At 42.9% G+C, this 22,202-nt stretch overlaps 1 protein-coding gene across 2 annotated transcripts in view; it reads right to left on the reverse strand.

Moving 5' to 3' along the window:
- The window catches only part of LOC148026846 (coiled-coil protein), an 84,481-nt gene that overhangs the window by 20,578 nt on the left and 41,701 nt on the right, over positions 1-22,202 (reverse strand). The window contains exons 3-5 of one of the 2 annotated variants that reach the window (XM_087691386.1): positions 7,123-7,322; positions 5,924-6,068; positions 1,103-1,194 (exon numbers count right to left, since the gene is read on the reverse strand). In XM_087691386.1, coding sequence (XP_087547512.1) covers positions 1,103-1,194; positions 5,924-6,068; positions 7,123-7,322 — 437 coding nt within the window. The remainder of the gene's footprint in view (positions 1-1,102; positions 1,195-5,923; positions 6,069-7,122; positions 7,323-22,202) is intronic. The other variant, XM_087691385.1, reaches the window with a different exon arrangement.

Consider the following 22,202-nt stretch of genomic DNA (forward strand, 5'->3'; position numbering starts at 1 on the left):
ACCAGGCTCTGCTACATGTCTAGCATCCTGTTCAACACCCTGGCCATGTGTACCAACTGCTGCTACAAGCTGTCCAACTGGTTGTGCAGCAGCACGTGGCTCCTCTTGAAATATAACCCTGTGTATCTCTACCACCTTCTCAGGCTACCTATGCATCTTGTCTTCATGGAAGACTACATCATGGCTACGGATGACTTTCCGCACCTGCGGATTCCAAAGGCGATAACCCATCTCGCATGCATCTCCATAGCCAAGGAAAATACATTTGACACTCTTAGGATCCAAATTAGTTCGCTTGTCCTTGGGCACATCGCAGAATGCCTCACATCCAAAGACACGTAGATGCACATAAGACGGAGGTTTCCCAATCCATACCTCCTCTGCAACCCGGAAATCCAAACCACTGGAAGGTGATCTATTGATGACATGCACAGTTGTACTGACTGCCTTAGCCCAAAAGCTCTGTGATAGGCTTGCATAGCTAAGCATACTGCGTACATGCTCTTAGATGGTTCTATTCATCCGCTCAACCAACAAACCATTTCTGGGGTGGGGTATAGGGAGTGGTCAACTAACGCTTAATACCCCTCTCGTCACATAGCTGCTCAAAGGCACGTGTCACATATTCTCCTCCATTGTCAATCCTAAGGCATTTCACTCTATGTTCAGTCTGGTTCTCAACCAATACAAGCCATCTTTAAAACACAACCGAGACATCTGACTTAAGCTTAATGGAGTAAGCCCAAACTTTACGCAAAAAATAGTCAATGAATATTACAAAATACTTTGCACCACCCATAGACTGACAAGGTATGGGCCAACAGACATCCGAATATACCAATGCCAAGGGCTCACTCGTGCGTGTCCTACCAGACTTCTTATGCGTATTCCTAGTCTGTCTACCATAAAGACAATGCTCACATGAATCAAAATATGCATAGTCAAGGAACAGTAAGTACTACAAACCACAAAGCATTTCCATTCCCTTCAAGGACATATGGCCCAAACAGACATGCCAAAGAGATACATGTGGGATGAAATTGACTAACAAAACATGGTCAATAGAAAATCCATCAACTATAAGAGGATAGAGGCTACCGACCTTAGCACCTCTAGCAAGCACAAGTCTGCCACAGGTGATCTTCTAGGCAAAATTCCCAAATGAAATATGAAATCCAGCATCATCAAGCTGCCCTGCAAACATAAGACTGAATGTAAACGCAGGTATATAATGTACATCCTATAACAGAAAAGTACTGTCAATAGAGAGCTGCAGCTGTACATCCCCAATGCCAACAATATCAAGTGACCTGTCATCACCCAAGTGAACTGAACCAGAGACGGTACGGTAGGAATGAAACCACTCATGGCATGGTGCAATATGAAATGAAATACCAGAATTCAAAAACCAATACTATGCATACATAGAGTGAACCTCGGTCAACGACGTAGTATCACAAAAACTAGCTGCAAGTATGTACTCCCCATCAGAGTCATTAATCTACATGACATTTATCCCCTCGATTTCCACACTGGATTTTACAGGCGTAATGCTACAATCAGAGGACTTTTCCTGTCCTTTGTCTTTCCCGTTCTCTTTGCGCTTCTCATTGCGTAACTCAGTACATTGTGGGCGTATATGACCCTTCTTGCCGCAATGATGATATGTCACATTAGCATTTCTCCCACGAGACTTACTACGCGACTTACCACGTGACTTAGACCTAGACTTCTACGAGTCTCTACCACGTCCAAAGCCACGGTCATTCTTTCCATTATCATCTCTACCTCTAACAATCAAAGCATGTGACACACGAGAGGCATCCAAGTTCTTACGGTTGATCTCTTATTGTAGAAGAGCACTCTCTATGTCATGCAAGTTCAAAATAGTAGCAGGAGCATATAAGGCAGTGCGGAATACATCCCATGACTCACTCAGAGTCCCAAGCAAAAACAATGGAGTAACCTCATCATTAAAGATAATACCCTATGAAGTTAAGTTCTTGAGAATAGTATGGAACAAACATTGTCATATTCTCCTTCATGCGCAGGTCCATAAGCTGCTTCAGCCAATACATCTAACTTGCTGAACTTTTTCTATCATAGAGGTTCTTAATTTTATCCCAAAGCTACCAAGCACTTTGTGCTTCCTCAATCACATTGTAATGCATATGTTCAACGAGAGACAAGATGAGGGTGGACTTGTATAACTCATCAAGCTCATCCCATTCATCATCAGTCATAGTTTTAGGCTGCTCGCCATGCATCCTTAGTGGCTTTATCTGCGATTTCTGCACCAATACCTACCAAACTTGACTCTTCCAGTAGACATAATTCACACCATCAAACTTAGTGATGTTAAAGATAGCACAACCAGTAAAAGAATATATTATACTGCAGTCCAAAACGGTACAGACAATTCAAAACTGATTGCTGTTTTCTGTTGTAAACAGCCAAAATACTACCAAAACCAAGGCAAAATGACCACAAACTGATAGCTAATGATGCTGCCCACCAAGTACCATCAAAAGTACATAAAATCAGGATGATTCAGCATGAAAATTCCACGTCAATCCATGCATAACAGCTTGCTGTAATAAATTACAACCAAATACAATGAGAGCAAACTGTAGGCAAAATGAATGCACCAAGTCAACCACTAACTGTCAAAGCATAACCAGTATCAAGCGAGCATAAATCAGTATGTGACAGTCATACGAACATCGAGCAAACACCCAAGCATGTCAAATGAATCTATAAATAAGCCAACACTCCCCCTGTGTAATAGAGCATAGTATACACAACACTAGCAAGACCTAACACAAAGAGGTGTATGCTCAAGGAGTACAAAGCCCAAATCAGCCCAAGTACATCTGTGAGGACGACGGCACATCAATCATGCAACATCCAAGTGAAGATCCCAGTCTCAAGTATCTGAATGCTCAAGTAGCATAAACTGCTTGCTCAATAAAAGCCGTAAATATCAAGCAAAGAAGCTCAACAAGGGCATATGATAGTACCAGTGCTAGAAGATCCAAGATCAAGCATCAATAAGACCTCATGAGTATATAGGCCGTACGGCATCTGTACATAGCATTCATAGACATTAAGTACATCCAAATTGTAACTTTAATAAGCCAACAAATAGCCAAAGTAAGCTACGGGCAATCAAATGTCAAGCCAAAGCAAGGCTCAGTAGCATCCAACTCCAAACAATGTAACGGGCATACAGTAGTGGCATAGGTCAAGCATGTCAAGACCGGTCAGACATAACCAAAGTACATGCCATAAGTACATCAAAGATAAAGATCCCAATGCTATGCGAAGCGGGCTCAAGCTCAACCAATGATTCGAGAGCAAATCCAAACTCTATGTCGATCCCCGAGAGTCACTACATCAATGTATACATCCAAGACATAGCCTGAATCCAACAGGCATATCCAAACATAAGCAAATAAGCTTTAGCCCTAAATATTCCAGCAGCAAATAAACATCCAAAACTGAGCAAACAGTGGCTCAATCCAAGCTCAAAACCATAGACAAACCATAGGTATACTTTCCCATATGTATAGGCACCAACCGGACATAATCGAGCATCAAATGACTATGTAGTATGATCATAAAGTGTAATGACAAAGGGCTGCCCTGTTTTGAGCTACCTGTGAACTGTGTAAAACAGTCAATGACTGAGTAAATTCAGCCCCAAAAGCATCTCATATCATAGGCATACATTCCCGTAGCATTCAGGGCGCATTCAGGACCAACAGAGCAACCAATGTCAATGCCAACCAAGCATAAACATAAAGTACTGATGTAACACTATTTGTGGCTGCCTTTGGATTGTGAAAAACAGTCCTGGACTGCGATAAATCAATTCACAAATCAATGCCAATGATAACCACCAATGTCGAGCATCAAGGGAGTGTTTCCAAGTGCCAAATGAAGTGTTTTCAAGCTGTCAATGAGTGCCAAGAAAGGGCTAAAGTACGAATTTTTTTGCAGGTCTTCAAGCTGGCCCAAACTGATCTGGGGCCTGTGGAAGGGCTGGGCAAGGTCAAGGCAAGGTTGGGGGAGTAGTCAAGGACCCCTAGGAGCTCCCTCTTGAAGGGCAAAGTCACTGATAGAGAGTAGGCATCACAAGAAGCAAGAGGGCATGGCTGCCTTGCTTCACAAAACCTGTGGACTGAAATAAAATAACAAAAGAGAGCTCCAATACCTTTGAAGGAATGCCCTTAAGGTGCCCAAATGGGCCAGGTAGGTGCTCGGGAAGCCAGGGAGTGATGGGAGCTTGGGAGAGTCGGTTATGGCTGCCGAGAAGGAGACCCAATGAGTGTAGGTAATCGATAGGAAGCTGAAGGAGTCACGAACCAAGTCGGAATGCTCGAGCAACCATGCTCTAATACTAGTTGAAAGGTGAGAATGATCAAACCTTGCTTGGAAGAGCTATGGCGGGAGAGCAAGAGCAAGAAAAAGAGAGACCAAATGGGAACTCCAACAGTCACAATGTGTGACCGGGCCTTCCTTTATTCGAATTGTCATTAAAAGAATAAAGAATAAAGTGACGGTGACGGGTACCCGCCACCTGCAGTGTGCAGTGGCAAGTATTGTCAGTGTAGTAATACACGAGCGGCTAGGCAAAGGCACCTTTACCCCCAACATTCTCATGACAGGGTGGGTCCTGACTTGTATGTCAAATGAGGTCTATGTGACTGGATGGCAAAAAGGTGACCTTTATGGATCTAGCCTTTGGGTTAGATAGAGTAGTTACGTTGGTAGCAACTCAAGGCACAATGCATTGAGTTGCAGGGTGTGAGAGTTATCAGGGGTCGCAAAAGCGGCCCTTTGCTGGGGGGGGGGGGGGGGGGGGGGGGGGGGCCGTCTTAGAGAGGCCAACGGCCCCCCTGATGGGTATCTAAGGACAACGCCCATGGCCTGACGGTAAAGGGAATATTCGTTGGGCGACTAGAAAAGGTTCATAATATGGTCGGATATGCCAACCAAACTACCTTTCCGAGCTATAAAAGGAAGACCCCTCTAAAGCCATCGTCAATCTATCTTTCACTAAGCCAGAGTTCTTCCGGCTACCCTAAGCTCTTCGCCTATCATCTGTTTGGATTGCTATCTAAGCTTCACAATGGAAACGCACAGGTGGACAAAATCGTCTTTGTATCAATTCATTCGAAATTAATGTAGTCTCTGTTCTTCTCATATTTGATGTGTGTTCTCTACTTCTTGCTTAGATTTTGTCCACTATGCCATGTAATTTCCACGACTTGTACCCACAATCCTACAGCAAATGAGCTTATGCAGTCATTATACGCATGGAGCACTCGGAGAAGACCTAATGGAGAGTTTAGGGGCTTCATGTCACCACTACCATCCCGGGATTACTAGTAGTGGAAGAGATAGTATACGGCCACCTACTGTTCAAAAGGATTTCAAAGGGGAGGCTTAAAATGCTCATAAAAGAAATATAAAAACAGTCATTAAGCTGTAGAGATATATGTCTGCCCATTTGACTGCTCGCACTTAGTTTACACCGACGCAACTGCACACTAGAATTTCTATATGTATCAAAATTTTTTCTCAAGTCTGGTACTGGTTAGCCTTGCCAGGCATGAGGCAGAATCTGTCTCTCTGCACACCACTTGGGAGCGTGGATTAGACAAGGGTAAAATCTTATTTATCACCCTAATTCAAGAAAAGACTTGGCCTCATCCAAGTTTCAGACTTGATGTAACTCACTTATAAGTTGAGATAAAACATAGGTGCCTAGGACAGTCCAGGTGTTCAGCCAGTCGTCATCATTTTGTCCATCGGTAGTTCTCAGCCACTGCCATCAGTCTGTATGTATTGGCACTGCTGCTCCTTTTGTCATTACATGCTATAAATTCAATACAAAAATAGAAGAAGCCAAACTTACAATTTTCTTGGGCAAAGAAAGTTTCACAGGTGCATCGACCACTTCTCCAAAATTGATTTTTTCTTGTTGGTGTAGAGGACAGCTTAAGTCAGCAGAATTAAGATATCCTGGCTTCTTCTTTTTCTTCTTTTTCTCATTGAGAAACCTGAAACAAAACCAAACCAAGAACTTCCCCTTAAAGAAAAAATGCACTTGTAACCCCATCATTAAAAAAATAGATCTAGTGTAATTCAATGAGCATTCACAGAGTACCGAGGTACAATGTAGAATGTGTTGCGAATCCTCCAAAAAAGTCTTCAAATTTTGAAGAACTGGGTTTAAAATATTGAAATTACAAAAATTTTACTTATAGGGCAAATACTTGTAATTTGATTGAAAAATCTCCCCAAAATCTTAATTTGACGGTTTTCATATCTGCCAGTGAAAATGCTTTGCATGACCACTGCATTCACTGAGCTAATTTATATTATAGAGATCACATCACCAGATCCTCAGAATATCTTGAAATGACTATTATACATGTCAACACATGTCGTGTTCATGCTTTCTCAGTCCTTAGAAAAAGGTATGCTTATGGGGTCTGACAGGGCAACGATTCTGCCAGGTGCCTTAGGCTGTGCGTGCATTTACTCTTGTGATTGACATAAATACAATAACAATATGTTCCAGTAAACATATTGCAGTTATCATACAGGTTAACCAATGTTCTGATTAAGTCATTTTACATATGGCAATGCTTCCAGGGAGGCAAATACTCTAAAGAATGTATGTGAGAAATTAGGAGAACACAGTGAGGATACAAATATTATGAAAACATAGAGGATAGAAACATAAACATACCCAAAGACAAAGACGAGCATAAACATTTGTTGCAAAGATCTACGGAAGAAGAAATGGTCTGGAAAGAGAGCAATGCAAAAATGGCATGATTGCAGGTTGTCAATATCGTCCAGAAGGGTTTGCCAAAGAGTATGCTAGGAATCTGCTTTTGAATTTTAAAGTCTGGCAAGCCAGAAGAGCACGAGAATGAGTACAACTCAAAAGAAGGTGATTTATGTCTTCAGTGGCAGCCCCACAGCAAACCACTAAATGTTACACTCCTATGCAGAGAGACAACTATGCTTCTTTCCATAGTCAGCATGGCCAATATTGAGCATAAACATAAGAACAAAGCAACACTCAGCTCAAACTTGGCTCACCGTTTTTTCCGATCATTGAGGCCTTTGTTTGAAGGAGTTGCCTTAAATTTTTCCAACAGTAAATGAGTACCCTCTTGCCGTTTCCTCTTTTTGTTCCTTGAAACGCTTTCACCTGTTTGAATGCCTGAGCTTGTTTGTTCATCCACCATTGACAATCTTTCCATTTTCTCAGGTTTTGTAAATGTATTGTTTTCCAGACCCTGAAAGTAAATAGATTGAGCTGCTGAAACAAGTATTTGCTCATAATTCCACAAGAAAATCACTGAAAAACCGATACAAGGCATTAAAACTGAATAGCGCATGCATATCTTCCAAATAATGTTGTGCATGTGCATGTCATGCAAGAGACAATTGGACTTAGACAAAGCATAAGACTGAATAGTGCATGCATGCCTTCCAAAGATTGTCATCCATGTGCATGTAATGTAGAACACAAACCATGTTTTGTCAGATATCAACACACCTATGTCAAGATTCTGACTATACTATTCATAGTTCATGCCCCTTTGACTGTTATTTAACAATCCTGGAAATGAAGTACATTATACTTCACCCCTCATCTATGAGTACTTACCAGTATTCTTTTGAAAAAACAGAACAATGACTAAGAACATGACCGAGCTACAGAGTCATACAGAACTAAGCTGCCCCCTTCCCCATGTCCTAGGCAAAGTCCACAGAACTATCTAAGAATCAAAGTTTTCCCCTCATCATCAGATGTTTCCAAGGAGATTCTCTTCCCCCCCCCCCCCCTCCGGGCCCCCTGTCCCAGTCTGGATGTACACAATGGTCACTCCGAAGCAAACATGGGCCAAAAGGAGCCAAATTAGAGCATCCTGCATAACAACATTCGTGTGTGATAACATGCGGGCAAAAGCCACATGTCCTGTCACAAAGGGAGCAGACAGCAACAGGCATATTCAAAACCACAATTTCACAACCCCTCTTGGATCAATGTTTGATACTTACCAATCCTGCTTCACTCTTAGAAGCACTTTCATGAGGACCCTCATGTTGGCATTCGTGATTCGTATCCATATCTGAATCAAAGAGTTATCAACAAATTCTAGCTCAATTCAATTCTCACCACCCGTATCCCCACATTTATCCCTACACATATGTTGTTATTTCTAGGTCTACTGCTCTTTCTATCAAAGATATTGCTCCAATGACAATTTCGACAATGCCAACAGCTCCAAATCAGGGATAGAACCCCAATACAGCTACAGACCCCTCTTCTTGCACCTCTGCATTTCACTAAGGTGAAATAGAAACCTACTGCTCTCTTTTATTTCGTAATACTGCGCTCTTTTTTTCCATGAAGAAGCTTAGATTAAATAAGTAAAAGTATTTACATCAGGCCTTCCGGCCAGCCATAAAAATCCTAACAATTCACAAGCCAAGCCAAAAGGCTACCAAAACCTAGCACACAAACATCACAGCAATGGCAAAATAGGAATGGATCAAACAATATTCAGCCAAAGGAGCAGCCACATCAGGAAGGACAAGGTCTGCCAGAACCATGAAAGAGATCTGCCATTAGAGTAATCCTCAAACAGGGGCCACATGAACACAAATACCCAAGGCTGAATCAAAAATGAAAGCATTATAGGTGCACCAAATATGCCAAAGAGCTGTCCATCTGAGAAAATAGAAAGAGGCAAGGATGATCTGATTACAAAGTGGACAAAGAAGGCATCTTGCTAAGGACCCAAGAACGGATGGCCATCTATTGTCAAGTCACAGAGGTCCACACACAGGAAACAAAGCTCAAATCTATCTTGCTAGAGAGCAAGAGATGAAGAGATGAATCGGCGTCTTCTCACATGTAGTACAAAAGATACATTGACCACGTCAAATCTTACAAGCATATAGCACATCCCCAGTAGGAAGACCTCTAATAAGTAGCCCCCATAATCTTGGACCTCCATGGTAATACTTCTCTCTCTCTCTCTCTCTCTCTCTCTCTCTCTCTCTCTCTCTCTTTACAGTGATGGTCGTGTCACCATTGATGGCAAGGCCATACAATAGGGAATCATGGCCTATGAGACAAACATTAGCATGGAGATATGGAATGGCTCACTATGGTCACACCCAAGGAGACTAGAGGAGGTCATGACAAACAGAGACATGATTCCACTTACTAATATGCACTAGAGCAAGGAGACAAGACTCCCTTAGATTAGGGGATACACTTGGGGAGTCAGCCTACTGGGAGGGTACTAGACAGCAAAGCATAACGCTTGGGTCAGGTGGGGTGGCTGTGCTCTTTCAAGAAAAGTTACAAGGGAAGGTCTCCATCATGTCTCGAGATGCAAAGGCACAAAACGTGGATTTGGGTGAAGCTATCACCAAGACTCTGTGTGTGTGTGTGTGTGTGTGTGTGTGTGTGTGTGTTGGCACTATGCTACTTCCCACTAAAGTGGTCCAAATTCATTCGGGGAGCAAGGAGGGGAAAGGGAGAGGGATGAGAACAAGAGATAGCAGAGAAGGAGAGGAGGTCACAATCATACTTTTTGGATCTATCAGAGGAGATCGGACACTTTTCAAACCTAGGAGAGGTCCTCTTGGTAGGCAACTTCAATGCTTGAACTTAGGATCACCAATGTGAGATGTATGATTTTGAGGAGTCAAAGATGCTCCACTGACTAGATCCATAGAGAGCAGGGTGAGGACAGCGGAGGATTTGGACCCACATAAAACACGGCATACACGACAGAATCCAATATGGTGGACTACACATTAGGATCCATTCCTTTCATGGAGAGGATCTCCTCTTTTAACATACCAACGCGGCCCATAGGAGCAGACTATAGATCCCTCACTACCAAACTAACCTCCACCTACACAAAATACCCTGGTCCCACATCCCACCATAGCCACCTCACACCACCTTGTACTTTATATACGATCTTGCCGACATCTATGCACACCATGTATATGAGGGATTGCTTTAACTAGACCTGTCAACATCATTAGCTACACTCACCTCACAACTTCCCTTGATCATACACTCAACAGCCACCTTGAGCTTTCCCCATCGCATATGACTAACACGTAATATAGGGCCTGGGATAAACCCCCACCCCTCCAAAACACTTGGAACAATGAGTGCAAGGCACGGTATAGACAACTTCGGATGCAAATTGACCTTGGGCAAATCACAAAGTGGGTGTTAGGTTAGCATTCAGCAACACACATACGCTCACACACACTCGCAATGAACAAGTGAACGCCAAGAGAGAAGAGGGTGCTAGAAGGTCACATCCACTATGTGAGAATGATTATGAAAGTACAATCCCTAAGATACTAAGTACCACGCCAAACCCTTCTCCAACTAGAAGGTAAAAACTGCCCATGGATAAGAAAGCATTCACATTGGCCACTATAGATTGTTTCTTGCACAACCAAGAGATACATGAATCACCAAGTATGAAACAATTACCACTAGAAGACACCTGCATCTAGAAACTACTCCAATCACTATCTATGAATGCATACAAGCAAAGAAAAGTGCCTTTAAGATAGAAGAGACCCAATGTCTAAGTGCCTTTAAGATGGCAAAAGACACCTTTGACTGCTTCCAATGTGTAGTATCAAGGTTATGCATAAAGTGTGCCAACTGAGATAGCCCAAACTGAATATCGGGCCATGTATTACACAAATACAATAGAAAACCAACAACCTACTGATAAAGAGAAGCATCAAATGAGTCTCACGCATCCTCAAGTGTAAGCCTATGGTCTATCTTAACTGGAGTAGAGATAGGCTTGCAATCTTGCATCTAAAAACACTCAAGGAGCTGCCCAACATACTTAGACTGTCGCAAAATAATGCCTGCAATAAACTGTATGCCAAGATAGTAGCGTAAGTGGCCAAGATCTGTGACATCAAAAGCATACTACAATTCAGCATTTAACGCCACAATTTGTATCTCATAAGGTACATTCAACTACATATCATACACAAAAAAAATGAGAACCAATAGGTTATTCTCATCTTCGCGGACATAAAGCGTGCTTTCAACATGTGAATTACCCATAGAAACAAGAAATGTCCGGAACCGCCCCCCAACGCACCGAAACGCTGTCCTTGGCATGAATCCGTTGCGAATTGCATCCCTGTATTGCAAAACATTTCATGTTGTCGGGATAAAGGCCCTTTATTCACCTCCTTCGTGTATAGCACACGTGTATAATTCAATTGTACATTTGAATGCACCCTTACGTGCCCTAAGTAAAAATACATTTTATTCTTTGTGTACCAACACACATTGTTGGTATACCCAAAATCGAATCATACTCTCTCTCTCTGTCTCTCTCTCTCTCTCTCTCTCTCTCTCTCTCTCTCTCTCTGTGTCACTCTCACTCACCTGCTCACTTCTCGAACTGCTGCTCACTCCTCCAGCTGGTGACATCACTAACAACGGGTAACAGAGCACAGGTTGTGCCTGCTTCCCGAGATTAGACCACCTAACGGCATGGTCTACCTGACAAGTCCAATCTGACCTGACGGGATCAACTGACAAGAGTTGGGCGCAGCTGTCACGTCAACGTGAAGGACAAACCAGTGACAGGCGAGGCCAGGATCAGGCGGCAGGTGCTGAGCGTGTGGCAACTAGCAGGCAGTAGTCGCAGCATGAAACAAGCAACGCCAACAGGCACACGTGGTAGACAGGTCATGGGCAAGTGACACTGCAAGGAGTCGCAACGACCTGCAGGGGCACCACGTGTGATGGTGCAACAAGAAACAAGGTGGGCAGCAACGCAGCGCGACGGGTCAACGGACCACCCGCCCCCCCGGGTCAGTTTTTTTTTAAATCAAAAAAAAAAATCTCTAACTTTTCACTTCCCCCTTTTTCTTTTGACCGAAGTTCACGCATGGAAGCACAAGTCACAGATCTGTGCACAATCTAGCTTGAAAATTTGGGGCTTTTCCCAGATTTAATCCCTTTTCTGTCTGGCAGTGAAATTCGTGTCAGAAATTGTAGACATTGTGCGTGTTGACCTCAATCAAGTTGGGGATTTTGTCAAATTTGTCGAAATTTCGCTCATTCAAGTAAAATTTCTTGGCATTGGACCCGGAAAAATTGGGGCTTTTCACATTTTGCTGAAGTTTTGCTTAGCTAGGTCAGATTGACTGACATTTACGCACTATTGGACCTGGAATTGTGACATTTTGTGCAAAATTTGGTAAATTTCTGCAGTATTTGCCTGTGGTGTGACTGGTTTATGTAAAAACAGCAAAGATTTATTACTATTTGGGGAAGAACAGCAGTGTATTTGCTGGTTCAACTTGTGCTTCTACAATTTAGTGCATTCATTCTTGTGTTCGTGATAAAAATGGCTGCAACTTCTTCCAATTCAGACATTAAGAGTTTGATGGAAATCAAACGGTTTGATGGTCACGGCTTTGACCTTTGGAAAGACCATATGCAAGGCATATTGTTCTTAAAGGATTGTGAGGATGCTTTGCAGGAAGATAAACCCACACAAATGTCTGATGCAGATTGGGCCAGAGTTAACAAAAAGGTTGTGGCTTACATAAAGATGGGTGCCACTGATGACACTTTGACAGACATTAAGGGCTTAAATACAGGTTATGCAATATGGGAGAAGCTGAAAACTACCTATGAGATCACCACACCTGTTAATCAGGTGCATTTAATGTGCAAGTTGGTGAATATGCAACTGGATAAGTCCAAGCCTACAGCTGAGCACTTGAGTGCATTTACTAGCATTTTAAACCAACTCAAGGATGCAAATTTGGATTTGATGATAAGTTCACGGAGATCTTTCTGATCATGACAATGCCTAATTCTTGGGAGACCTTGGTGGTTTCTCTCAGCGATAAACCTTGGTGGGTTCAATCTTGAACGAAGAAATTAGACGTAAGTTTAGTGGAGAAGGCAGCAAGTCAAAGGAAAAAAGTGGCATTACTCGCTATCAGTGTTGTCGGAAGGGCCACAAGAAGCCTGATTGTAGGTACTACAAGAAGAAACAAGAGAAAGAAGAATGCAGGAGACAAAAAAAAGAAAGAGGGTAAGATAGATGCATCTGAGGCAACCAAACGCAAGGAAAAGGCCAATGTGGCCTCCAGCGTAGTCATAGAGGAGCTTTCGGATACAGAGGCTGATGTATTATGTGCAGTTGATTATGATGTCCTTGTATGTCACATGCAGGATATGCAAATTACCAAGGCTGATGTGATTGATGCAATTTTGTCAGTTGATGATGGTATCACTCAGACCTGGATTGTAGACTCTGGTGCCTCTTTCCATGTAACTCCTTGCTTGGAGTGTTTCGCTATGTTCAATGCAAGTAGTTATGGAAAAGTATATCTTCGAAATAACCATGCTTGCAGCATTGATGGAATTGGCACTATACACTTGTCTTTAGATAATGGGCAAGAGCTTGTGTTGAAAGATGTTAGATATATGCCTGGCATCAAGAAGAGTTTACTATCTGTTGGTCAACTTGACTTGCATGGTTACACTACACTGTTTGGTGGTGGTTTGTGAAAATTGACAAAGGGTTCCATGCTGATTGCAAAAGGAACCAAGAAGGGCCTTTGTATTGTTTGCATTGTAAAGCTTTGAATGGCAAGTTTCTTGCAGTTGCTGAAATTGGTTGTCATTTGGAGTTGTGGCATAAGAGATTAGGCCATATGAGCCAGAAAGAACTTGATGTCCTTACCTCTTTGAAGAGGGTTGATGGAAAAGGCTCTAAACTTGACTTTTGTAATGACTGTCAGTTTGGAAAGCAAATGAAATTTTCATTTTACTCTAGTGTCTCTTGTAAGTCCAATGTCTTGGACTTAGTGCATTCATATGTATGTAGTATGCCCGTGAAATCATTGGGTGGTGTTGCATATTTTGTTTCTTTTATTGATGACTGTTCCAAGAAGATTTGGGTTTATCTGTTGCAAAAGAAAAGTGAAGTATTTGCTGTTTTTAAAACTTTTTTTGCATTTGTGACAACTCAAATAGGTAGAAAGCTAAAATGCTTGAGAACTAATAATGGGGGTGAGTTCACATCTATTGAATTCAAGTCTTTTTGTGACTTGCATGGAATTATGAGGAAGCTTACAACTCCTTACAGCCCTTCTTCAAATGGAATGGCTGAAAGATATAATAGGACTTTATGTGAAAGAGTGGAGTGCATGCTATCCACTGCTAATCTCCCTCATGAATTTTGGGAAGAGGCACTTAAAACTGCGGTTCACATTTGCAACCGCTCTCCAAACAAGTTGTTAAATAATAGCATCCTTGAGGAAGTTTGGTCTGGCAAATCGGCCTCACATGACCATTTACGCATATTTGGCTATGATGCTTTTGTGCATGTTAGAGATGAGCTAAGGAACAAACTTGACCCGAAATCCACCAAAGGCATTTTCATGGGCTATGGTGATGAGGGTGAATTTGGCTATAGAGTGTGGCTACCTCAGTCTAAGAAAATTATTTGCAGCTGTAATGTTGTGTTTAATGAGGAAAAATTGCTGAAAGGTACTTTGGCCTCCAAAGAAGACATGAAAAATGTCAAATGTCAAAATTTGCAGCCACCTATTACTTCAAATGATGAGCCTCATGGTGTTGTACCACAAGCTGAAACTAATGATCTGCCGGTTATTTTTGAGCTAGATAATGATGGACAGCAAATAGAAGCACAAGGAGGTCACGGACAGCAAGAAAGACTTGCTGATTATGAAAATGCAGGTGCTGGTAATGAAAATGAAGGTGCCGTACAGCATGAACAGCATGCTGAAAATGGCTTACAGCAGCCAATAAATGCTGGAAATAACATACCTCCAAATGTAGACCCAATTCCTGAAAATGTAGATCATTGCGTACGCAGGTCTACACGTTTAAGAAGGCGGCCACATAGGTATAATCCCTCTTTGCACTATGTGATGCTTACACATGAGGGTGAGCCTCTTACATATAAAGAGGCCAAGTCATGCAAATTCAGCATTAGGTAGGAGCTAACTATGCAGAAAGAGATTAAATCTCTGTATACTAATGATACTTGGGATCTTGTGTCATTGCCCAAAGGAAGGAAGCCTCTTCCAAACAAACGGGTTTACAAAGTCAAGACAGTTGATGGGAAACCCAAGTACAAGGCAAGATTGGTTGCCAAAGGGTATGCACAAAAGGAAGGATTGACTTCCAAGAGGTCTTCTCACCTGTTGTAAAGATGACCACTCTGCATGTGCTTTTTGCTCTATGTGTGCTTTTTGCTCTCACTGTTGTGTTGGACTTAGAGCTGTACCAAATGGATGTAAAAACAACTTTTCTACATGGTGACATTGATGAGGAAATCTACATGAAGCAAGCTGAGGGCTTTGTAGTTCCTGGAAAAGAGCACATGGTATGTAAACTAAAACACTGCTTGTATGGGCTGAAGCAAGCACCACGACAATGGTACAAAAAGTTTGACACTTTTACGCTCTCTCATGGGTTTACACTCAGCCATGCAGATCATTGTTTGTACATAAAAAAGGATACATATGGCAGCCCCATCATACTTGTTTTGTATGTGGATGATATGTTGGTAGCTTGGAAACGAAAGACTAGCTTGGATGCTCTCAAAGATCAGCTGAAATTAGCTTTCTCCATGAAAGATTTGGGGAATGCAAAGCATGTATTGGGCATGAGGATTCACAGGGATAGAATGCAGAAATTGTTGTTCTTATCTCAAGAAAAGTACATTGAAAAGGTACTGAACAGATTTAACATGACTGAAGCTAAGCCTTTTGGGTACCCTTAAAAAACCCTTTGCCTGCAGTTTGCATTTTTGTGTTTCTGCGTTTTGCATTTAGGGTTTGCAGCCCCAAAAAGGGGCGCCATCCTGTGCCTATTTATAGGCCACTCTTTCATTCATTTCTCGCGGCTGATTTATTTAGTCTGTCACCTCTTCTCTCCAGCCTCTCCACTACCCTCACACCCCTTCAAGAGGACATTGCGGTTCGTGGTTCGTGGCTGTCTTCATCATCTTCCTTGTGCTACGGCATCTTTGGTCCCTTGTATCACAATCACTCCATGATTCGGAACTTCATCATTCCATTCATCAAAGTTTCTTCTCTCTTTTCTTCTCTTCTCCATGTTTGCTGAGTTCACTTCGTGTTCCTCCCCGCCAACCCTACTGTCTCGCCGGTACATCATCTTTTGACATAGTATCAGAGTTGGATCTGCTCACCTAGCAACGAAGATCCTCCACTCCAGTAAAGGCAAAGACCGGTGGCGGGTTCGGCATCCACTTCTCTTCTTCTTTCGCTGCATCAAAATCTCGTTTTTGCATATTTCAGGTGTTTCAGCTTGCTGCTTACACCCCGTTCGCGGACGACATCTTACCCGAAGCTGTCCATTGCTGTCTCCATCAGTTGGCACCTGATTTCCAGCCCTCTTCACGTGGTTTGGAGCTGATTCTAGCCAGGCGACTGCTGTTCCTGTGCAGACTTACTGCCGTACAACCTACCACGTTATCACAGTCTTGTTGCCTGCGTTTTTACTCTCTCTCTCTCTCTCTCTCTCTCCTGTTCCCTGTGTTTTTAGTCTTTCTCTCTCTTGCAGGCTGTCCTACCTGCGTTTTTAGTCTTTCTCTCACCTACTACCTGCGTTTTAAGTCTTTCTCTCTCCTCACCTGCGTTTTTCTACTGAGCTTTTACTACCGGTCACATCCTCTACCCTCCCACCCCTTGAGGCGGACATTGCAGTTCGTGCTTTACACTGCCCTCACACCCCTTGAGGCGGACATTGCGGTTCGTGGTTCATGGTGGCTGACCTCTTCCTTCTTCAGCAAGGCACACTAGTATCCATGGCTTATTTACCAATAGATGACCTGACTACTGGGTACTACTACTGTGGCATCACCGGCCACACTACTAATGCTCGCCGACTTCGACCTTTGCTCCCCACCCCTCCAAAGTATATGCGTCTTCTACCAGGCACTCCTTGTGCCACCTCTCCTTTCTGTCCACAGAGATTGTTCTGCATCGGCTATCAGAGTACTATGCTCAAGGCAATAAGACGCATCCGATGCGCACTAAGTCCTTTCGAGCACATGGAGGATCGATTGGCGCTACGACCTCTTGGAGATCGTCGCAATGCCAACAGCAATCTTCTTCCACCCATTTTCGAGTACAATGGCTACCACGGCACGTGGTTCTGCAGTCCACTCCATTGAGAGATAGTGATTGTTTGATACCATCTCGTCAATCCGCTCCTTCGAGAGACAGTGGGCTGCTCAACTCCTTCCTCTTCTTCAGCTACCCAGTCTACTCCACTGAGAGACAATGACTGTTGTCCACCTCTTGCTCATTCCACCCTTCCCCACCCTCGACTACTTAGGTTCGAGAGGCTATCTCTGGGAGCTCTTCGGCACCCCAGATACCTTCTTCAGTACGACCGGCAGTACTTCCTTCATCATCAGACATTTCGAAGTCCGTGATCCATGAGTTTTTGGATTCCCTGTCTACTTCAAAGGGGGATTCAGAATGGATGTTATTTCTTTGTCCTCAGAGGGGGCATCTACTTCTTCTTCGACTTCAGCGGGAGCCCCTCCACCTCCCATCTCAAAGGGGGAACCTACTCCATATGAAGTTCTTCACCCATCCTCTACTTTCTTGGGGTGGCTTTCTTCGACCAGTCATCTCTTCTACTAATACCCAAGATCTTCAAGTACCACCTAGATTGGGACCTCGAAGGTTCAGCCGCGACTTGGTGACGCGGCCTTCGTATTCCTTCCAGCATGGATGCACGGAACTAGTGGCTTCTCTCCCGAGGTTGCGTTTCGGGTTCTCCAGTTAACTCTGTCCAGTGTTCTTTCCTCCAAGTTCCCTTTCCGGTGGAAATCTTGGATCTTTGGGATCCTCTACATCTTCTTCCTCCTCTTCTTCTTACCTTGGTCACTTGGTTAGCATGGAGCCACCTCCCGAGATCGAGTACGGGCATATCCTTATGGTTCTCAGCACCACACAACATCCGACATTCCTCCTATGTATTGGATGTTTTCATCATCTTTGTACTAGGGCGCTTGGGCAAGTGAACAATTTCCCCACGAGGGACACTGTCCAAGTGGCACCTGCTGCATGAGCATTCTTCAGCATGTAGCATTGCATCTCCACCTCACTCTTCTCTTGTTCTCCTTTTTGGGCCTGAGAGGGGGTGTTGAGAAACCCTTTACCCTTCACCCGTAGTTTGCATTTTTGTGTTTCTGTGTTTTGCGTTTAGGGTTTCCAATCCCAAAAAGGGACGCCGTCCTAGACTTATTGTGCCTATTTATAGGCCACTCTTTCATTCATTCCTCACGGCTGATTTATTCAGTCTGTCACCTCTTCTCTCCAGCCTCTCCACTACCCTCGCACCCCTTTGGGAGAACATTGCGGTTCGTGGTTCGTGGCTGTCTTCATCATCTTCCTTGTGCTACGACATCCTTGGTCCCTTGTATCACATTCACTCCATGATTCGAAACTTCATCATTCCATTCATTAGAGTTTCTTCTCTCTTTTCTTCTCTTCTCCATGTTTGATGAGTTCACTTCATGTTCCTCCCTGCCAACCCTATTGTCTCGCTGGTACGCCATCTTTTTACAAAAGCCAACGCTATGAAGGGAGTCTCTTATGCATCAGCTTGTGGCTCTCTTATGTATGCTATGGTTGCTACTCGTCCAAACATTGCTCATGCAGTGGCAGTTGTTAGCAGGTTTATGTCAAATCTTGGCAAAACACATTGGAAGGATGTCAAGTGTATTCTTCAATACTTAAAAGGGTACACAAAGAAAATGTATTTGCTATGGGTAGGGTGCACTTAGTTTGCAAGGTTATTGTGATGCAGACATGGCAGGTGACTTGGACACTCGTAGGTCCACTAGCGGGTATGTCTTTATAGTTGCTGGTGGAACAGTTTCTTGGTGCTCCACGTTGCAAAACATCATAGCATTGAGTACTACTGAAGCTGAATACATATCAGCTACTGAAGCTTCTAAGAAAGCTATATGGTTGAGCAGACTTACAGAGGATCTCGGCATGTCTATGGATATTGCAAAGTTGGGATGTCATAGCCAGAGTGCTGTGTATCTGGCTAAGAATGCCATATATCATTCACGCACAAAGCATATAGATGCGCAATATCACTTTATCAGACAGATTCTGGAAGATGATCTAATTACATTGACCAAGATCAAAACACAGGACAACCCTGCAGATATTCTCAACAAAGGTCTAAGCAACGCTCGACATGAGCATTGCATATGACTAGTGGAAGTTGGTTAGAGGTTCAATTTGGACCTTTAAGTGGAAGGTAAATATCCCACTTTAGATAAAAAAACACAGTAGGAAACGGACATGAAACGCCATGTGGCATGCCACTTACCCAATGCTCCTGTGTCTCGTTTTGCTCCCACCTACTCGTTTCGCTCCAATCTCTAGCCCGTCTTGTCTGCTCGAGCCTCCCTTGACCGCCTGCAATTGCCATCACCATCTCCAACCCATCCAATCTGCTGCCCCCATCCGGTCTGCACGAGCCTCCCCTGACCGCTTGCAACTACCAACACCATCACCTCCTCTTCTCTCTTTCTTCTTCTCCAACTTTCCACTTCCCTCTTCCTTCTTCCTCTACTTTCCTCCTCTCTCTCTTCTCCATTCTTCTCCTCTTCTCTTCTTCCTTCTCCCTTCTCTCTTCTAAGTTCCTAATTGCTCCCTCACTCTTGAGCCTTCTCCCTTCTCTCGATTCTCTTAGTAGCCAAACCTTTAGGCTTTTCTTCAGCCATTTCTATTTCAGTTTTCAGCTTGAAATGGCTTCATCTTCTTGCCCCACTCGTCGTATCGGTGGTCAAGGAAGGTCTGATGATTGGCCATGGTGGAAAGAAGTAAATATTAACCACCCATTCAGTGGTGGAGAATCTTGACCATGGGCTTGCAAGCTTTTCCTATACAAGCAAACAAGGTAATCCATTGAACCGAGCATTTCTATTTTGAAGTTTTATTGATTTTAATTTTTCAAAGTTACTTAGATATTAGAATATGGAATACAATTGCCACTTGTTTCATCTTATGCATAATTAGGTCTGAACTCATCTCCTACGTGAGCCAAATTCAAAGGTGCAATCTTTTCCTAATGTGACCTTGAAGAAGCAAAGGGAGCTTCATGATCGTGTAGCAGGTCAACAAGCTTATATTGCATCTAGACCACGATGTATTGCAATTAACCCTGCAACTTTTGTGATACCATTCCCATCAGATGTGTCTAGAGTAGGATGAGTATCAAGAAGTACTACCTCCACACCTATTCAAGCATTGCATCCGCCATGGCATCAACATCACATGTTGCACATAGATAGAGCACACTTAATGCTAGTTGGGATCCCAAGAAGAAGGAAGAGGTGGATACATCGGTGGCACGTTTTTTCTATCATGATCACATTTAGTTTCCTACAGCCAGATCAAGATATTTTGAATTGATATGCAAGAAGATTAGTGAGTATGGCCCTTCATATGTACCTCCATCATCAGAGACCTTACGCACCACTTTACTCAACAAGAAAAAACACCTTGTTGAGCAAGCAGCAGTGACTAGAAAAAGCATATGGGCTAAAAATGGAGTTTCGTTAATTTTTGCTAATGATTGGAGTGATACTCGCAAGCGATCCATTCATGGCATGGCTGCTTATTCTCATGGAAAAATGTATTTCATATCTTTACATGATGCATTGGAGACACAAAAGTTAGCAGTTGTACTTGCAGCAAAGTGGGTTATAGGTATTGAGCTTATTGGCCTAGAGCATGTTGTGGGATTTATTACAGTTAGAGAGCCCGCAAATAGGGCAGCATGTGCTATTATCCAGAGATATTATCCGCATATCACAGTTTCATTTTGTATGGCTCATTGCTTGAATAACCTACTAAACTTGTCATGGATTGCACCTGTCGTAGAGCAAGGAGCTCAAATGGTTAGCTTTGTTTTGAATCACCAATTTCTTCGCCATCTATTCTCTTTGCGGTTAAAGAATACACTTTTAAAATACTCCGACACTAGATTAGCCTTTAACTTCTTGATGCTAGGAAAATTAAGAGAATGCAGAGGTGTCTTAAGACACTTATTTCTTAGTGATAAGTTCACTTAATCAGCATTGGCAGATACTCCTACAAGTATCTTATACATGGAGAAAGCAAATAGCTCTACTTTTTGGGATGATGTAAAATAGGTAGATGCTATGGTATAACCTATTGTGCATTTATTGAGGGTTATGGACACTATGCGACCTTGCATTGACAAGATATATGAGGCTAAGGATAGACTAAATGAAAAGCCACGAGAGTTGGCACCAAATGATAAAGCATATGAGAAGATAAGTCATTTAGTTGTGACGAGGTGTAACTCCTATAGCTCACCCATACATGCAACTGCATTTGTTGTGGATCTTGAGTTTCACGGCAAGGGTCAAGAGAATGACATTGAGATTATGGATTCATGGAGACTTATGTTGTCTTGTCTAGTGCCTGATCATGGCACTAGACGAAGGATCAGAGACCAACTTTCATGTTATAGGACCTTTCAAGGTTCTTTTGGTTGTGGGGATGCGCAAGAGGATCACTCCAAGATTGGGATAGATGAAAGATCAAAGACCAGCTTTCATGTTATAGGACCTTTTGGGATTCTTGTGGTTGTGGAGATGTGCAGGAAAATCACTATAAGATTGGGGTAGCTTTGTAGTGGGAGGACTATGGTTCGGATGGTCCTAAGTTGCAACAGCTAGCCATCCACATTTTGGGTCAATTAGCTCCTCTTATTTGGACCAATTGTAGAATACATACGCTCATATTGCTTCAAAGAAAAGACCATCTTAGTGTGGAGAGAGAAAATGATTTGGTATTTGTTAGTGCTAATTTGAGGATGTTATGTAACAATATGACAACAAATCCCGATCCATTCACAAAGTGGGAGATGCAACAAGAAGAGGAGACACATGCTAATGTTGAGGAAGATGCAGCAGTTCATGGTACACATGATGATGAGACTGGAACTTCAAGAGTAGCAAGAGTAGCCTTAGATCATGATGATGATCTTTGATTTAGTTTGCTTATCA

This window comes from Lygodium microphyllum, chromosome 13, assembly GCF_053477565.2.
Source record: "Lygodium microphyllum isolate KBCC chromosome 13, Lygodium_microphyllum_v1.1.10, whole genome shotgun sequence".
NCBI classification, from domain to species: domain Eukaryota; kingdom Viridiplantae; phylum Streptophyta; class Polypodiopsida; order Schizaeales; family Lygodiaceae; genus Lygodium; species Lygodium microphyllum.